At 38.3% G+C, this 18,144-nt stretch overlaps 1 protein-coding gene across 6 annotated transcripts in view; it reads left to right on the plus strand.

The window, feature by feature from the left end:
- The window catches only part of SNAP91 (synaptosome associated protein 91), a 68,321-nt gene that overhangs the window by 18,026 nt on the left and 32,151 nt on the right, over positions 1-18,144 (plus strand). For all 6 annotated transcript variants that reach the window (XM_032682382.1, XM_032682383.1, XM_032682381.1 and 3 more), the window contains exons 3-14: positions 999-1,141; positions 2,069-2,144; positions 3,959-4,061; positions 5,597-5,690; positions 6,889-7,000; positions 8,729-8,835; positions 10,161-10,202; positions 13,269-13,339; positions 13,751-13,756; positions 14,706-14,733; positions 16,463-16,572; positions 17,747-17,868. In XM_032682382.1, the coding sequence (XP_032538273.1) occupies positions 999-1,141; positions 2,069-2,144; positions 3,959-4,061; positions 5,597-5,690; positions 6,889-7,000; positions 8,729-8,835; positions 10,161-10,202; positions 13,269-13,339; positions 13,751-13,756; positions 14,706-14,733; positions 16,463-16,572; positions 17,747-17,868 (1,014 nt within the window). The remainder of the gene's footprint in view (positions 1-998; positions 1,142-2,068; positions 2,145-3,958; positions 4,062-5,596; positions 5,691-6,888; positions 7,001-8,728; positions 8,836-10,160; positions 10,203-13,268; positions 13,340-13,750; positions 13,757-14,705; positions 14,734-16,462; positions 16,573-17,746; positions 17,869-18,144) is intronic.

Raw genomic sequence — 18,144 nt, forward strand, 5'->3', positions numbered from 1 at the left:
CTTACAATTAGGTCTGTATTCTGTGTTCTTTGTGTTGCATGAAGTCATCTCCTGGTCTTGCTAGGGCTATGTCTGGCATCACATGGGTTTTGGTCATGCAGTTGCAGTATGAAGGTTCCAACCATGTCTCAAAAATAGGTAATAGCTTGTAGAAGATAATTGCTGGCTGCCTAGCAAGAGTCTGTAGGTAACAGGTGATGTAGTAAATCGCAGATCCTGTCAGTACATGTGTAATATAGATGCTAGTAGAAAGCTTGCTGCCCTACTGTTTAACTAAACTTAATTTCATGCATTCCTCTGTGCAAGTCTATACCTTTCTAATGTACAAGACACAAAACTGTATTTTATTTTTGTTCCCTATAGCAGTCTAATGTCTTATTTCTTCTCTATAAGGTGCAGTTGCTTGCAGAAGACTTGTTATTCTTCAGTATAAACTAATGTCTGTCCTTGTGCTCTTTCCTGCTGTTAAAGAGGTCTTAATGCATGTCTGAATGCAATCTTCTGCTGTCTGGGTCTGTAGAGACCCTAGAAGGTGTGCTGGAGCTTGCTGATGAAACTAACCTCTGGGATGACTAGAGTAGCTGTTGCTGGTGATATGTCTTGTGACTGATATGACTGGGTTCAGTGTGCTTGCTGTATTATCTGTAAGTGAAGAATTCAGTAACACTTAGTTCTCTAACCCAGCGGTAGTGAACTGCCACAGTTAACTGGAAAACCTGCAAGCTTTAAGGTTATGTGATGCTGTGCACCCTAACTTCATCTGGGATAAAGATGGAGCAATGTTTGGTCATAGGTCAGGACAGACTTATTGGAAAACTAGTATTGTTGGATGAAAGAGCTAGACCAGTGTTTTGTTTTTTTTAATGTGGACTGTAAGCACTGAACTTACTGTTTGTCAAAATCATGGCCTGCAGCCTGGTGGTCTGAGAATTGACCGTGCTGCAAACCTTTTTGTCTTATTTGTAGCACCTAATACCTTCCTTTTCTCTCTCCTACAGACTTGATCCAAGCAACTAATGAAACAAACGTCAATATTCCTCAGATGGCTGATACGCTTTTTGAGCGAGCAACGAATAGTAGCTGGGTGGTTGTATTCAAAGCCTTAGTCACCACACATCATCTAATGGTTCATGGAAATGAGGTAACAGCTCTTCCAAAACCCCATTGACACTGAGCAGATTCCAAACCAAAAATGTTAGTAGTGCAAAGGCATCTCTTCTGACCTGAGAACAAAGGGCAAGAATGATTCTTGAAGAGATGTTGACAATTAATGTGCTATCTGAAAACACAGGATTAAACACATTTTTTGACTAGGGCCAAAGTTGATGTTCTGGCATGTGTGTACTGCCATCCAAATTGCTGCCCTCTCTCTGCACGAGCATTAAAACCTTTCTAGAGCTGTAAATTCAACTTAATAGCCTATTCAATTGAGTTTTCTTTTCCCTTGCTTTTCATTGACCTGTATAGACAGGTGTGTCTGCATAAAAACAGAAAGCATATTTGAAGAACTTCAGTATGACTGTGAAACTGCTCGTCCCTAGCTGTATATAAAGTGTTTTCATGCAGTGAACTTCTCACGGTGTAAATTTTTACTCCTATTGTTCCATTCCAAGTTTTGGCCAATATTCTCATCTGATTTCTCTAACTGTTTCAGGCTGTTAGTCCCTGTGCTTGATGCGGGGCCTTGCTTGTTATTAAAACAGGCCCTCAGTTTGGCTGAAACTGAAGGCTGCTGGATTGAAAGTCTGGGACTAGCCTGGATATGCTGCTTTGTAAGCAGATAAATCTTGTGCTCTCTCAAATCTCTTTGAGAACTAACCATTTTTATTGCTCTTTCCCACAATCTGGTTTCTGTTTTTCACAGAATCTATTTTTATATTTACTGGAGATTCTGACTAAAAGTAGTTAATCTCAATGTATGGAAAAAGTTTTGAGGAACGTATTGGAGGCTAAGGCAAAAATCTGGGGTTTCATGTTGTATGCTGGAAGCAGACTATTAATCTTCCTGCTGGGAGGTACAGAGCATTCAGATACAGCCTGTGATAAGAAAAATAACTTTGTGTTGCAGAGATTTATTCAGTACCTGGCATCTAGAAACACATTGTTCAATCTCAGCAATTTTCTGGACAAAAGTGGATCTCATGGTAAGCCTACTCATGTCTATAATCTTAACAAGATTTTGAAGTAAGATACTATTGTTAATTAACTCCTTCCTTCGTAAGATGTAAATAATATAAAAATGTGCTACTGAAGCCTTTTTATACGTACTTGATAAATACAGAAGTTCAAGTGAACTGCTGAACAACTTCAGAACAATGTTTCTCATCTCCTGCAATATTTTTACTCAAAAGGTGAAACTGTCCAAATCCCTTAAATGCTAGTTGAAGTCTGGGCTGGCTCAGCTGTCTCCTTAACTATTATGGGTATTAAAGTTGAAATTAATAACTTTCCATTTAGTTGTTTGGTTTTTACTCAGTCTTAAATGGTAATTTGGTTGCTTGGAGACACTGCACTGCACTGCATTTAACACTGGGTTGTTAAATCTGATTCTTATTAATAGGCATTGTCTATATTTAAGGGGGGGGCTGTTAGCACCAAAAGAACTGGTTGGTTTTAATTTGATTTGAGTAATAAATTTAGAAAGGTCTAGGCAGAAATTAAGGACTTGTTACCTCTAAACCTTACAAGGTCTGCTTTTTACTCTGGAATTATTAGTGAATTTTCCTGTGCCCTCACTTAAGAGGAGAAGCTTGTTCCATGGTAGCTCTACTAGAGAAGAGAGAAGCATAATTCTTCAGCTGTCAGAGAATATTTGTAGACTGTATGCAGAGCACAGGAATGCTGCAAAAATGGGCAAAATCGAAGCAATGCCACATTACTCTCGATTGTAGACATGTGACGCAAAAAAAACTTTAGCATCTTTTAGATGTGGTAACACAGGCAGGAACAAAACTAAACAAATACTAAAAGTGTGTTTGTCTCAGCAAAACATACTATGTATGTTCAAAGACACTGGCATTTGTCAATGATGGATTCTGTTAAATGCATGCATTTGTGTTCTTCACCACTTTAAACTTGTGTTGCCATTTCATAGATAATGCAACAGCATGTCATAGATAATGAGGCATCAGATTTGGTAGTGTTATGCTTGATGGCAGAGATACTTAATGATGAGTGATATTGAGGAAAAATGTAGTCAATGACTAAGTCAAGGAGTGTGAATATTTACAAAGCTAGGAAAAAGGGACCTGCACTGAAGAGAAAGATGGGTTGGCTTCTACGTGCGTTTCTGTAGCTTAGAGGAAGAAACTTAAAAGGACAGACTGTAATACTAACTGCTCAGATGTCATAGGCTTGAAGATCACTGAAGTTTGAGGCTGCTTGTACGATATTATGTGCCTTGAGGATCTCTAGTGTCGCACTTCAAGGAAGGCACTAAACACTGTGGATGCCATCATAGTTTCTTTGTTCTGATAAACCTAGTCAGGGGGATTTTGAAGGTCTGTCTAAGAGCTGGAGTGACTAACATATCAGGACTAAAGTATCAGGAGTGTTTAAGTTGAAATTGATCTTTATCCTGGAAGTCATGTACCAGTTAAATGAAAACTTTTTGCTAACTTGATATTTTTCTCCATTATTACAGGGGTAGCTTTTGCCATCAAGTAATGTTACTTCTCCTAGTATGTAGGAGCCACTAGCAGGTTTCCCCAGGAACAATGCCACTGGTGCATTGGATGAATGTGTTGACAGCATAGGACAGTGGTGGATTGTTTTGGTGCATCACTACTGATTTTTCTTCAGAAGCTAGAAGATGTCTTGTGATGCCTGTTCTGTATGTGGAGTTGTGTAGTGCAACAGAAATCATATAATCTTAGGGTCTATTGACTGTATATTATTGTTTACTAAAGAACACCCAAACATGAAAATTAAATATAAGGTGTGTAACTGTTTTTTGCAGGTTATGACATGTCCACCTTTATAAGGCGTTATAGTAGATACTTGAATGAAAAAGCATTTTCCTACAGACAAATGGCATTTGACTTTGCAAGAGTGAAGAAAGGGTAAGCAAAGTTTAGATACGTAAATTAATAGGGTTACCATGAAAATCTTTTTTGTGGCATTATGCTCAATTTTAGTTTCTCAGTGACTTTGTTCTTATGTTCTTTGTGTAGGTACAATAAAACACCAAACTGGTTTATTTTTAAAGTATTTGTAATGGTTTGAAAATTGCTAAAAGAGCAGAGGAAAGACTGGGTAGTAAGGCAGATACTAAAAACTAAAGTAAGGTGCCTTGCAGAACTGGGGGTGTTAAGTCTGACTCTTATAAATTGTGCTGCCAGCAAGACTGTGTTCATGACTTGGAAAAGAAAACACTCTGAAACCATATTTAGGATACTTCAGTATTCTCCAGATACTTTCCCTAAGAAAGATGGCTAATTACAAACAAAACCTGCAGTGAACACCTGAAGTTCTTAGCAGGCAACAGAGCAAACAGTTATAGACTGAACAAAATATGGTTGTAAACTATTAGTTTTATTTCCCACAAGAACTGTGTTAAAAAAAAAAAAAGTTAACCCAGCCCAGAGTAGTATGTTGGTATTTATGAGAACATTTTTGTGGTCTCTGAGTCCTCTAACTGAGACTTTAATGGCTCTAGATTCTCTCTTGAAGCACAAACAGCTTAACACCCACTGAAGGTGCAGCTTCATTGACTGCATGCTGAAGATGCTCCTGCTAATCAGAGTTGCATACAGGATCCTTCAGGCAGTTCAGGTGTATTCTGCATCTTGGGATTGTGACCTTTTAATGCTGGCATCGCTGCCATGCTGTTCTCTCATGCTTCTCAAACAGCCAGATGTGGGGCCTACTATGACAGCTTTGCTGTGTAGCTAGATGCCATTCCCTTAGTGGAGACCAGAAGAGTTCTCTCTCGAACACTTGATGTTAAATAAACTTAAGTTTGGGTTGCTGGGAATCCTGCTTTGCTGTATGTTCCTGGAAAGGCTTTCTATGCATGTTATTTTTGGTGCTCAGGGTATAGCATAACATAAGTAAGAATAGTGGTATGCATTTCCAGAGAGGAGATGCTATACCTGTCTGCAGCCAGAACAGGGCAATACATAATGGTGGTTGTGCAGGTAATAATCATAGATAAAAATTAATATGCTTGAAGACTGCTAAAAGACTATGGGCAACAGTTAAGAAATGCTATACATCTGTGGACATGTTAGCAGTGAGTTGTCATTAGTTATTCATTAACAACCTTCAGACACAAAGTTTATCAGTTCTCTAAGTACTTGTGAGGCAGTCAAGTCATTTAAACTCTCAGTGTTTTCTTTCCATAAAGAGATCAATCTCTTGCATTCATCACTCTAACATGAAACCTTTCCTCACCTGCTGTGAGGGAGGGTGACTGGATGAAGGATTTTTCATGCCAGCTCTCATCATAATGTGAGAATCAGGAGAATCAGACAGTGCTTTTGAAATGGTTTATAATGAGTTATAGCTGCTTTAAGTGTAAATTTAGACAACAGATCAGTTTAGGGGAAGGGAAAAGGGAAATGCTGTGGCTTCTAATCTGTATTCCCTCTTGCAGAGCTGAAGGTGTAATGAGAACAATGGCTCCTGAAAAGCTGCTGAAGAGTATGCCAATATTACAGGAACAAATTGATGCACTGCTTGAATTTGATGTATGTATTGAAGCTGACCTAGCATTAACACTGGGCAACAACTTATAGCTGCTGCATTTTAGTGAACACATTTCGCCTTGTAGGTAATGCTTTATTGATCATTCCGTCATTTGGGCCAAAAAATCTCCTTTTCAATGTCCCAGTGAGGCAGTGTGGCGACGGATGGCCCTTTCATCTGTGTATGAAATGTGCAGATTGCACTTTTGGTTTTGTAGAGAGGGAAATTGAAGTTTCTTCTTCTGTATCAATGAGGGGAAGAAATGGACAAAATAAGGAGATTGAGCACTCTTTTTTCTGTCTCTTGGCAACCAACTTCTTTTGAGGAAGAGGGAAAAGCCCATTAGAATACCACATGTACATTGTTTGGCTTCCTCAAAATCTTCATCTGGTTTCATCTGTAAACTAAATTGGCTAAAGGTTAATCTAGACTGTTCTAGCAAATAAGTGTGTACCGTATATTTATAGTGTCCATGAATGTTAGTGGGATTGTTTATTTGACCTTGGGATAAAAGCAGGAATCAATTATTGTAGGAGGTGCAGTGTAACACTTTGAAGAGGTCTTTGAAGGAATCTGTCATGAAGTTCTTCTGTTCTTGGTGGGCAGAAAGATACACTTTGAGGTGGAAGGCAGGACCCTCTACAGCTCTCAGAGGAAAACCTTAGAAATACATGTCTCGCTAATGAGTTTTTCATTCCTTAAATGGCATAGGAAATTGGTGAGTAGGTGCTCTCAGAAGAGGAGATAGTTTTAAGGAAAGAAATATCTTTTAATAAATGAACACTTATTTTCTTCCCCAGTTCTTGTGAGAACTGAAAGGGTCTTGACATCATTAACCCAACTGTGTTATCTTGTAGACTGTTGAGGTTCTCTTAAATTCTGCTGTAAACTGACAACTTTTGTCCTGTTTCATTAAAACTTTGTTAATAGCATATCTGCCTTCCTCTTGTTTGTGATAGGTGAAGGAGTCCAGACTAAGATGTTTACTGTTGATGTGGATACTCCTCTGCTATAGTGGATTGTTTTGGAGTGGTGAAGAAAGCAATCCTTGTTCTGCTAACAAAAACTTTTGTTTAGTGTCTTAGTGTGAAAGCTTCAGTGCTTGATTCTGTCTATAAAAGCATCAAATACCTGGTGTGAGCCAAAACTTCTGATTGCATTCAATACTTCTGTTGTAAATAACTGATATTTTATTTGTAGGTTCATCCAAATGAACTGACAAACGGTGTCATAAATGCTGCATTCATGCTTCTATTTAAAGATCTCATCAAACTTTTTGCTTGCTACAATGATGGGGTTATTAACTTACTAGGTAAGTAACCTTGAGTCTTTATCTTACATACCACAAGTGTGTGAATGACAAGTTTCTTATCTGCTTCAGATTTTTTACTTAGCTTACATGAAGACTACATTTTTCTTGACTGTTCTGTTCTGAAATGAGACAATTTTAAGCTATAACCTCTTACATTAGTGTTCATCTGAGGCTGGATTGTCACATGCGTTTAAAATTGTGCAGATGTATACTTGAAGGCACTGACCATCTCTGTGCTTAAATGAATGTACAGTGCTATGTGAGCATGCGTAATATGTCCTGCAAAGTTAGCAGCCTTTACATTTTTAAGATACCAGCATTCCTCTGTTATATATAACAGAATCAATTAGGTTTGAAAAGACCTCTGAGATCATCAAGTCCAACCTGTGACCGAACACCACCATGTCAACCAGACCACGGCACTGCATGCCACATCCAGTCTTTCATTAAACACCTCCAGGGATGGTGACTCCACCACCTCCCTGGGCAGCCTGTTCCAATGTCTAATCACTCTTTCTGTGAAGAATTTCTCCTTAATGTCCAACCCAAACTTACCCTGGTGCAGCTTAAGACTGTGTCCTCTTGCTGGTGGCCCCCACCAGGCTGCAACCTCCTTTCAGGAAGTTGTAGAGAGTGATAATGCTGTTTGGTAGCCTTATATGAAGTAATGTACTCCTTAATAACATTCCTTATCTGTCTGAAAGCATGACTGCCAAAACTGGAACTCCTCCAGAACCCTACCTACCATCAGCCTACAAAGTCTATAGGAGGCTGTGAGCATGTTCTGAAGCTCAGGCAGTCTGGTGTGATCATCAAAATGACACACTTTAAGCTGTCCCTGTAGAAGGCTTCCTTATGATGTCTAAATCCAGGGGTAGTTGTAAACTGCAGGAAACATAACTGACCGTGTAGAAAATGAGCTTCAACTGTTAAAATTTGTGAGCACTGCAGCTGGTCTATAAAGACAGCTAAAAACTCAGATTGCTTGGCCAACATGACTGACCTAAAACTGTCTGCAACTAGAACAGGAAGAAACAGGCATTATAGCAGTGTTACAGTGACTGAACAGGCAAAAAGATGTTCCTGAGCTGTAAAGCTCAATATCTTCTTTATCAGTGTTTCGATGCTTTCTGGTGGTTTCTTAAAAGTAAATCCCACATGTTTAGACTGAAACTGTAGGCATGGGAAGCTTATGGAGCAGATACAAATGTGTTGGGCATAAAAATTCAATTAGACAAGTAGACAATTTCACTGTTTATTGCTACTTAAAGTGTAAGTTCAGGTTGAAATATGTGGCAACTGTGTTTAATAATGGACACAAATGAAGTTTAGAGAGCTACTTAAGTGAAAAAGGTACTGTTCTTTGGACTGAAAGGAGTGTGGAAGAGGACATAATATATGTTTTAGTATCCTTAATTATTTTGAACTTTAAGTTTGGTAGCTACATCACCTGCTTTTTAATCTTTAAATAAATGGTTTACATCACATGCAATGCTGTGGCTGGTTTGGGTGCAATTTTATGGTCTGTACAATTCTTTAGCAGCTCAGCAAGCCCAGCTTCTAAATTCTACTAACGACTAGGAATGCCACTAAATTGGTGTCCAAGTAGAAAAATGTTAATGTAGTGCCATATTCTTGAAACGTGATTTTTCTGAGAACTAAAGTTGCTGATGAATGCAGACCTAATGTAAGACTTCTTAACTGAAATTCGTCAAATTATTTCTTTAGAGAAATTTTTTGAAATGAAAAAGGGACAATGTAAAGATGCTCTTGAAATCTACAAACGATTTCTAACTCGAATGACCAGAGTATCAGAGTTTCTTAAAGTTGCAGAGGTAAGTGACTTCCCATCTTCTAGAGTCTGGCACTTAAATATTTTGTGATTTTTTTAGCACCAATATAAAATATTAATTGTACTTGTTAAGCATCTGTTTCAATGTGTATAAATGTATAAAAGTCCTTGAATCTGCTTGTTCAGCTCTTCTTGAAGTAGTTAAGTCCTGATTAGGATGTCCACATGTGTCTATGGTGCAGCCAGCCTCAACTTTCCTGATTAGCGTAAGAGGTGACATGATTTCAAACGTACCAGTATTTCTGAGAAATGCTGTAATAAATGCATACTTCTAGGACAGGGTTGAACATTAGAGGAAGATATAGCAATTAGTAATAAAAGCATAATTATTTTGTGAGTCTGGTTTTTTTAGTCTTTGCAGCCAACATCTAATTCAGTGGAATGTGAGATTTTTCTGGTTTTGTTTCTTGTTATCATCCTCTTATGTGGATAATAGGAATATTACATGGTTAATTAACTCCTTTGCTGGGTTCTCATTTGTAGTAGTTGGCTCTTTGGCAGAGCATGCACATTTACCATGGTTCATACTTCATCATAATGGACAGCAGTAATGAGCTGAATAAAAGTTTGTTTCTTTGCTAATTTACTTATCTCTGAAGGCCTGATAGACTCCCTAGTGACTTGCACTGTCAGATATGAGTATTGAATCTGAGGGAGTAAAGTACTTTAGAGACATAGGTCAGCTTTGCTGGACAGAGGTTATAATGACTGTACTTCAGGATTACCATGTGCAGTGGAGCTTGCTGTTCTGCAAAAGCCAAACCAACAGTCACTCTGAAGAACTGTAGTGCAGCAACGGGGCAATTAATAGAAGATTTGCTGACTTAGACCCTAACTTGTTTTATTGGAAATGCTAGCAGAGAATGGCAGAACAAACGAGTGACTTGAGCTTTAGCATTTTTTTGAAGTGATGTCTTCTAGGTTTTTCTCACTGGCTGAATTTCAGAGAACTTCATTAGGATAGGCAGGTATCTGGATAGTCTATGTTTAGCAGTTCACTACTGCTGTCCTCTGAGACAACAGAGTATTGCAGTATGGAGTATGAACTTAACCTGTGTGAAATAGAGCTCCATTTATTAATAGTTTTATTTTAAATGGATATTTAATTATTTAATGTGTGAGGGGGGAAAAGACTGGTGCAGGTTGTTGGAGGTAGCTGCTGGGAAGATGAACATTGCTTTCTAAATTTGTAGTATTTTTCTAAAGACAGAGTGTGTTATAGCTTGAAGAGCAGTTCTACCCAAAATTAATACCTGCTGCTGTGGAATAATGCACTTAAATTTTCCCTTTACTCTTTTATATCCACAGCAAGTTGGAATTGACAAAGGTGATATCCCTGATCTTACACAGGTAAGCTTCTCTTGTAGTGTTTTTGGATCTGTGTGACAACTAAAAGTTATGTAATTAGGAAGCACACCAGAAATATAAATGTTGGTAGGAAGTCATAGCACCTAACATGCTGGAGCTACTGGTCCATTTTCGGTATCACTTGCAAAGTTGGGTGCCTGGCTTTGAGTTTAATGTGAAAAGGATATTTACTTAGAGGAAGAGGTCCATACTGAAGAATTCACCTGTGGCAGTTTTGATGCCAATAAAATTGGAACAGAAAAGCAGCATTAACTGCTTAACGGTTGTAAACCCCAAGTGTTTGTATAGTTTTTGTTAATGTAGTTTTTGAAAGCTTCTTGAAAGCCTGGTTTAAATCAGCATCAGAATAGTGGCTCTCTTGGTTAAAAACCCACTTAAAAATTCTGAAAGTAAGACATTATGAGGGGGTGGACAGTTCTAATCTTTATAGATTTCAGATATTATGAGGCTATGAAGTCTGGCCGCTCTTTCAGCAGAGGAAAGTAGTGTGTGGAATACCAGACCACATTCTGTATGTAGTATATTCACCTAACCCTCTACCTCAGGGGCTCTTTTTTAACACAGTCCACTCCTTAAAACCAGAAGAATTCACCTTAAACTCAGTTAATGAAATATGCTGTATAAATTTCTGTGGCACTTCTGTCTGCTTCTGCTTGCACCAGCCTGCTCTGCACTGTCAGTCAGTGCCACACTTGTTCAGCAGCACCTTAGTTACTGCTACCAGATGGTCCCCTTCACCCATGAACTTTAAAATAGAATAGTTCTTTTGGAAGGGAGGGATCTGCAATGATGCAACTGCCTGACCACTTCAGTGGTCTTCTCAGGTAGTCCCTCATAACTGTATTCTCCCAAAGGCTGCTTGGGACTCTCACTTATTAAGGCTAATCTGCAACATGCTGTAGCTTGTGTCTAAGACCTAGGCAGTGTATTTCAGTGATAAATAAATAAAAGGTGAATAATAAAACTGAATTTCAGTTAATAAGTAATACATAATTTGTATGTAGTATCAACTTAGGTATACTAAGTATTCAGTAGGTATACTACAGTATTCAGTAGTATTCTGCAAGAAGTTAGTTGTGTTGACACTCAATATGTGTACATACTCTGTAAATGCAAACAAGTGGTCGCAGTAGTGTAATTCAAGTTGACAGTTGTCATTTTTGGACTTTGGCTGCAAAGTTTTGAAGGCTAAGGAGGCATCTTGGCAGTTAAAGATCTTGTCTCATTTTTATTTACTAGCTATTCTAAAAGTGTGACAGTTTTGCCCCTAATAGCTAGTGAGGAACCCATATCTAAGGTTCTAGCATGATGCTGACTTGTAGATGTTGAAGCAGTATTTAGAAGAAATTAAGCAATGCTCAGTTTTGCAAATTTGGATGCCGGATAGTATTTACTTCCCTAATTGTTGCCTCTAGGTAGAAATTTTCTGAAGCTTCCCCTCTTTGTTTGATGGATAAGTTTTGTATTACCTTGTTGGCTTTTAAGAAGCCTGTGAATAATATATTGGAAAGCTATTTAAAGTGTCTAGAGGTAACTGGTAACAGGAAGTCATAGACTTTTTTTTTTTGAAACATAGATTATCCTTGCATGTTTAAGTAGCACAACTTGTATCTTACACTGCAGCCTTTTTGAATATGTAGAAGTCTGAATCTCTCTGGATTTTTTTAGTTTGTTTTACCTTTGTTCTTTTTTTTCTTGCTGCTGGAGAATTCTTATAACTAAGTCACTTATGTTTAACCAATTCCTTATTATGCTCCAATGAACTGAAAATTAATAAATGCACCTATAAAAGCAGCAAGGTCAAGATGTTTCTGCATTGCACATGTACGTGGGAAATATTTAAACTCAGTCTGTCATTTAAGATTATTTTGAGCATTTTAAATTTCTGCACGTGTTAAGTTACTGAGTTTAGTGCCAAAATTAATATGCAGTACACTTGACTGTGCATTGGTACTAGCAGGTAATAAGCATCCTGAAATATCTGATTCATCCAGCCAGCTGGCTTTTCAGCATAGGAGCAGCGAATAGTCTGTTTTCAAGCATTGCAAACTGACTTGTTTGATGAATATGTCTGCCCTGAAATTAAAGATGTTATTTATGAAAAACACCATTGGTATTGCTGTCAGGAATTGTGGTTGATCTCAAAGAGACTGATAAAGAGAATTCCCTGTTTAGAGACTGTACCACTGATGAACTCGTAACCCTGATGAAATATTTGACTATTATATGCTACTGTATCTCTGAAGAGTTTCCTCCCTGCTTATTGATCTTGTAGGAGTCTACTTACCCGGACTCTATTTTTATACTGGAGTAACTAAGCCTAGTGTGCATTTATGGCTACTTTTTCTATCTGCCATTGTAACAGCAAGTGCATGCCTGAGGGTGTTGGCTGACCACAAAGAGATTGCTTAAAATAAAACCTAAGACCAGGGAGGCTTGAAAAAGCTTAGTTTTTTATAGATGTCTAAAATAGTAATCTTTCTGCATTTTGAGCTAGCTGCACAGTAACCTGTGCCAGGCTGCCATTTTGAGAAGAAACACCCGTGAGGTTTTGTGATGATGGGAGTCTCGAACCAAAGGTAGCTGCTTCTGGGGACATTGAGAAGGACTTTTAGTTTGTTTTATTTAGGCTGCAAATGCTGTCTAATCCTCTGGTCTTGAAGAAGGTGTTGGAGTTCTGACTGAAAGCAAAACTCAAAGTGTGACCTTGAATCTATTACTCTTAAAATTAACCCTGTGGGTACCTGTGCTGTTGTCAATGTTTAGCACTGATTTAAAGCATGATGAGCAGTACATCCTGGATTTAAGCTTCAGGCGCTGTGCAGTGGAGGTAAATGTTTTCTCTCTGCAAATCTGGACACAGTATTATCTTTCTAAAAACTGTCTTTGCCTGAATATTTCTAGCATAAAAATCCACTATTTCCACAGTGGTGTAAATAAAACAGCAACATGAGCATGGTGGACTTCAGGGAGGCTGGTGCTGGATGTCAAAGTATGGTCAGGTTAATGCAATACATTTAGGTGTGTATCTTTCTCTTTGCTTTCAAGGCTCCTAGCAGTCTCATGGAGACCCTTGAGCAACATCTAAACTCACTGGAAGGAAAAAAACCTGGCAACAAGTAGGTATATATGTTGTACCATGTATTTAGGCATAATAGTGACAATGTGAGATTAGCTGATGTTTAGGTTTGCCTCCTCCAATCTCTTTTTGTTACTTCTCTAGAAAATAAGAAAGATTAGGCTTTTCCTTTCCCTTAAAAATTCCTCTTAATGGCAACCTTTTTTAATTATGGGAGTGGGGGGGAACGCGCAGAACAGGTAAGACACTTTCCAAAAAGAAGTAAAATTACCTGAGGAGAACTCTTAGAAGGAGCTAGGGTTTTGCCTGCTGCTAAGGTTTTTATCATCAAAATCTATTTGTTTTCTAATGGTTTTGCATCTTCTCACTAGATACTTGTCATGGCTAAGTCTAGGAAGGATTAAGCTAAACCTGTATTTTCTCTTTTACTGTTGCTTTCCTTGCGGTTTAGTGAAGGGTAAGTACATATGTTTACATATCTCTTGCATGCATGCATGATTATGTGGGTTTTTTTAAGATGGCTTGAAAACTTTATAGAAATAGATATTTTCTTTAAAATGAGCTAACCTGTTCCTTGTTTTTTATGTAGTCATTAGGTTATTTTTTGTCATTTCTAATTTTTTGTCATCTTCTAATCAGTTCTACAGCTCCTAGGACTTACCCAATTCGAGTAACTTACAGGATGGATGATAGTTCAATACTAGTGAAGTTTTATCTCTAACACCTCCTTTCATCTCTTAGATCAAAGCAGCTCTAAAAATATGTAGCAGTATTTTGGTGCCTCATAATAATGAAATCAAACAAACGCACTGACGTACATTTGAACTTACAATTGAAGCTCTGTCAGTTACTGTTAGTGTGATTTTTGTGCATGTGGAAGAACTTTCAGCTTGAGCTTTCCAACTCACTGTTTTCATACTTTTAAATACTGTTATTTTCAAGTAACTTTGACTTTCTTTAAAAGAACAGTAGACTTTGAAAACTTGCTGACACATCCTCGGAAGACTTACGTTAGATAACTGCTTCAGTATTGGTGGTGTTCTGCTGCTGTTGCATGGGTTTATAATGTGGTGACATCTTGCCCCAGTATCTCTTTTCTACTGGCTCCTGTAGGCCCCGAAGCAAGACATCTGGATGCATCTCTGCCTTTCTCCAAGGCAGAATAATCTTGTGGTATCAGTTAGCTTAAAAGATTTGTTTAAGATTTGAAGTAAAATTTGCATTTCTTGTCTAAAGTGGCACATGTACTTCTGAAAAATGGAAAGGGCATGCAATTGTAGAGATTTTCAGAAAGCTTTCATGCTTAGTTTTTGTTTTTTTTGTGGGAGTTTTGATGACCAGAAACATAGTTTCCAAAACTGTACTTATCTGAAACACCCCCCCTCCGCTTTTTTTTTTTTTCCTAGATCTGGGGCTCCTTCTCCTCTGAGCAAGGTAAATACTGCCAGTTGCTGTACTAGTTAATTCTTGTTCAGGTGATATACTTTAGAAAATCATAAGGGCGTAATGATGATGTCCATGTCCTAATCTGCTTTTTATACTTTGTCACCTAGGCCCTACCTAATTGACAAAATTACATCTTTTAATGGCTTTGTAAATAATGGCCCCATAAGAGCATGTCACTGATCTGAAGGGCTGCAGTGCTTGTACCAGTGAAGGATGCTAAGGAACTTTGCCAGGATTTGTTGATCACTCTTTTTGAGAGCTTAAAATATACGCACATTTTTATCTCAACTTTTTTTTTCCTTGCCCTCCCTCTTAATCCTTATGTCCGTGAGAAATTTACTCCATGGCATTTCTCTTCCAAATCCTTCACTCCATTTGCAGCTTTTTAGGAGGATGGTCTGACTCTTTTAAAACCACATTCGTGTGAAAAGCTAGGAGGAAAACTTTCGTCTAATATATCTAGTTTGAGAAATGACCTTTATTAGTGAGACTGCTGACCTTAATGTAAAGCAAGAGTTGCTAGTGAAACTGTCTTGGTTTGAGTGTCAGATAAAGTAATCAGCTTTATGGTGTTAGTAATCGTAGCTCCTGGTATCCCTGGAGCATTGCCAGGTGCCATAGCTCTCTGTCTAATAATGGGTGTTGCGCGGGAAAAACTCAATGAAATCTTCTAAATCTGAGGGAGGCAGTTCAGTGGTTGATTCTAGTGAAAGCTCTTATATTTATGAAAAGCCATTTACAAAAAAACCACAACAAAACCAAGTAAAACCAACAAAACCCACCCACTCTTATGTTTAATAGGATACCACTTGGTGAGAGCTACATGATGGCTCAGAAAGTGTTCTTACGACTTTAACCCTCTCTTCCTTGATGCAAATGAGGGATTTGGACCACTCTAGTTTCAAACCTTAGTAAAGCTTTGAGGAGAGTCTAGAAAGCTTATATCTACTGCTAGAGTTATAATGATGGGACAGCAGTAGAAAAACTCAGAGGAAAATCTCTTCAAATTTGCCATTGTTTTTGCTTCTTGGAAGTGGTCAGAATGGCAAGCAGTACTAAAATTAGGGCTTGTTTTCAGTTGTTAGGAAAAGTACCTCTCTAGCTTGTGAGATGTTGTAACAAAGCTTGTAGTATCTTTTAGAATTAAATTGACGCCTTCCAAGGTAACTTGAGTCTTCAAGTTCACTGAAGAGTTGCAATATGCTTTCCTGAGTGTCTGTCCTTGCCATACTTAAAGTATCTTTATTGAGAATTGGAGGAGCTGACGAAGCAAAGTCATAGGCTGAGCTGTCTCGTATCTTCCCAAGGACTTAACCTTCAGTGCTGTTGATGGCTCTTTAAACTCTTTTCTGAAAGTTTACGAACAAACTTTTAACTTGTTTCTAACCATTTCTCTTCTGCCACCATTTCTGTGGTTAGAGTACTAAGGTGTTGTTGTGGACAAACAGCTATTTCATTCCATGTGAAGGGTCTGACAGATGCAGAAGCAAACCCTGTAGAAACTTAGTTCTTTCTTTGGAGTCACCTTGGAGTTTCTCAGCTTCGCTACCATGTGAAAACTTAGCCCAGCCTTTCTTAAATTCTTTCAAAGGAGGGAACAGCTCACAATAAAAAGACCTGATGTTAAAATTGGGTTTTTAAAGTATGTGAATCTGTGCATGAATTGTTTGTGGAGAAATGCTGGTATATTGAATTTATATTTAAAATATTTCTTCAGTCTTCTCCAGCCACAACCGTTACATCTCCTAGTTCTACTCCAGCAAAAACTGTTGATACATCTCCTCCAGTTGATCTTTTTGCTACTTCATCTACAGCTGCTCCAGTCACGTAAGTTTAAAAGTTGTATTTGAGTTACTGAGCTGGTAGGTGCCAGTCACAGGGGACTTACCTCAAAAGTTTTGCTTATTTTACAGATACTGTACACCAGTATTCAATAGGTTACATTTTTCTGCTGGTATAGATCATAAATAAACTCTTAACACAAAAAAAAAATAAATTTAAAAGTTATGGCTACTCTGATTTGCTTGCAGTGTAGTAGTAATGTTGTACCATTCCCAACATAAACTTCTAATTGAGTAGACTGAATGTGCAAATCCAGAGTAGTCTTTGCTAACCTTCAGGATTCTGTTTCTAAAACTTCTGAATTAATATTCCTTTTTCTTGCTGTTCCAATCAGTTAATGAAGCACAAAGATAATGAACTTTTCGAGGTTAAAATAAAAAATAAACATTTGACCTATGAGAAAATCTGAACCTTGCTTTCCAGTCAAAACCAGAACTGCTGTTGCTCATTGTAATGAGCAGAAGTGATAGAACTCTAGAGGTCTAAAAACCTCTGAGCTTGAACCGATAGTCTGAAGATGTAAATGACTTAAATGTTAAGTGAAGAACTTCACACTGAAGAAAGAGCTTCCACTGTTTGTTACTTAAATGTTCTAGATGAACAGGACCTGGTTTCCTAAGTAAATATCTGACCGGCTTAAGCCACTGAAGTTTTACCAACTCTCTTCTAGCTAATGTCTGTTTATTGCCTGGAAATGCAGGTTTATTGATTTTTGACATGCATGATGGAATACTGAAGTAGAATGGAGATGGTTTCAGCCACAGCAGTTATTTACTCTGTTTTTAGGGACCACATGGGATTTTGAATTTTTTGGTTTGGGTGTTGTGGTGGGTTTTTTTTCAGATTTGTTGGTTTTGGGTTTGGGTTTGTTTCTTTTTTTTTAATTGTAAGTCTCATAGATGTGTTGCAATGTCATTATCAAGTAATGGAGGTAAGTTAAGGTCCCATCCTGGGTTGTAATGTGTTCTTGGCACTCACTGCACTAGGGGTGTTTATGCCCACTGCTCTAATCCTAAAACCTGAAAAAAAGGTGTCTCTGTTTCATCAGTAATCCAAACTGAGGGTAATTCCTATAATTCAATTGTGACTTTTTTAAAAAATTTGATTGAAATGGATAAATTCCTTCAGTATCTATTATCCCTCTTCCTTTTCTTGGCAGTGCTTCCAAACCATCCAGTGATCTTCTGGATCTTCAGCCAGATTTTGCCACTACTGGGCAGGCAGCTCCAGCACCTGCTCCTGCTGCTGCTGCTGCTGCTGCTGGAGCCACGTCATGGGGAGGTAGAGAAACCTCACTGTCAGCATCTCGCAGTCTCCATCTTGCCTAGCTGAACTGAAGTCTGGCCCTTTCTCTGCTAGCACAAGATGTTCCCAGCTCCCTCCCAGGCTTCTGCTGACCTGTCAGGCAGGCATTCCTTTGCAGCACAAGGCTACTTCTTCTTTCCAGGGATATGCATAATAGTATAAGCTGCTTATAAGGGCCTGGCTGCAAAGCTGGGGGGAGCCAGGATTATGTGACTAAAAGTGAGCAGGAGGGGGATGGATGAAGGTGAACAG

This window comes from Chiroxiphia lanceolata, chromosome 3 (assembly GCF_009829145.1).
Source record: "Chiroxiphia lanceolata isolate bChiLan1 chromosome 3, bChiLan1.pri, whole genome shotgun sequence".
NCBI classification, from domain to species: domain Eukaryota; kingdom Metazoa; phylum Chordata; class Aves; order Passeriformes; family Pipridae; genus Chiroxiphia; species Chiroxiphia lanceolata.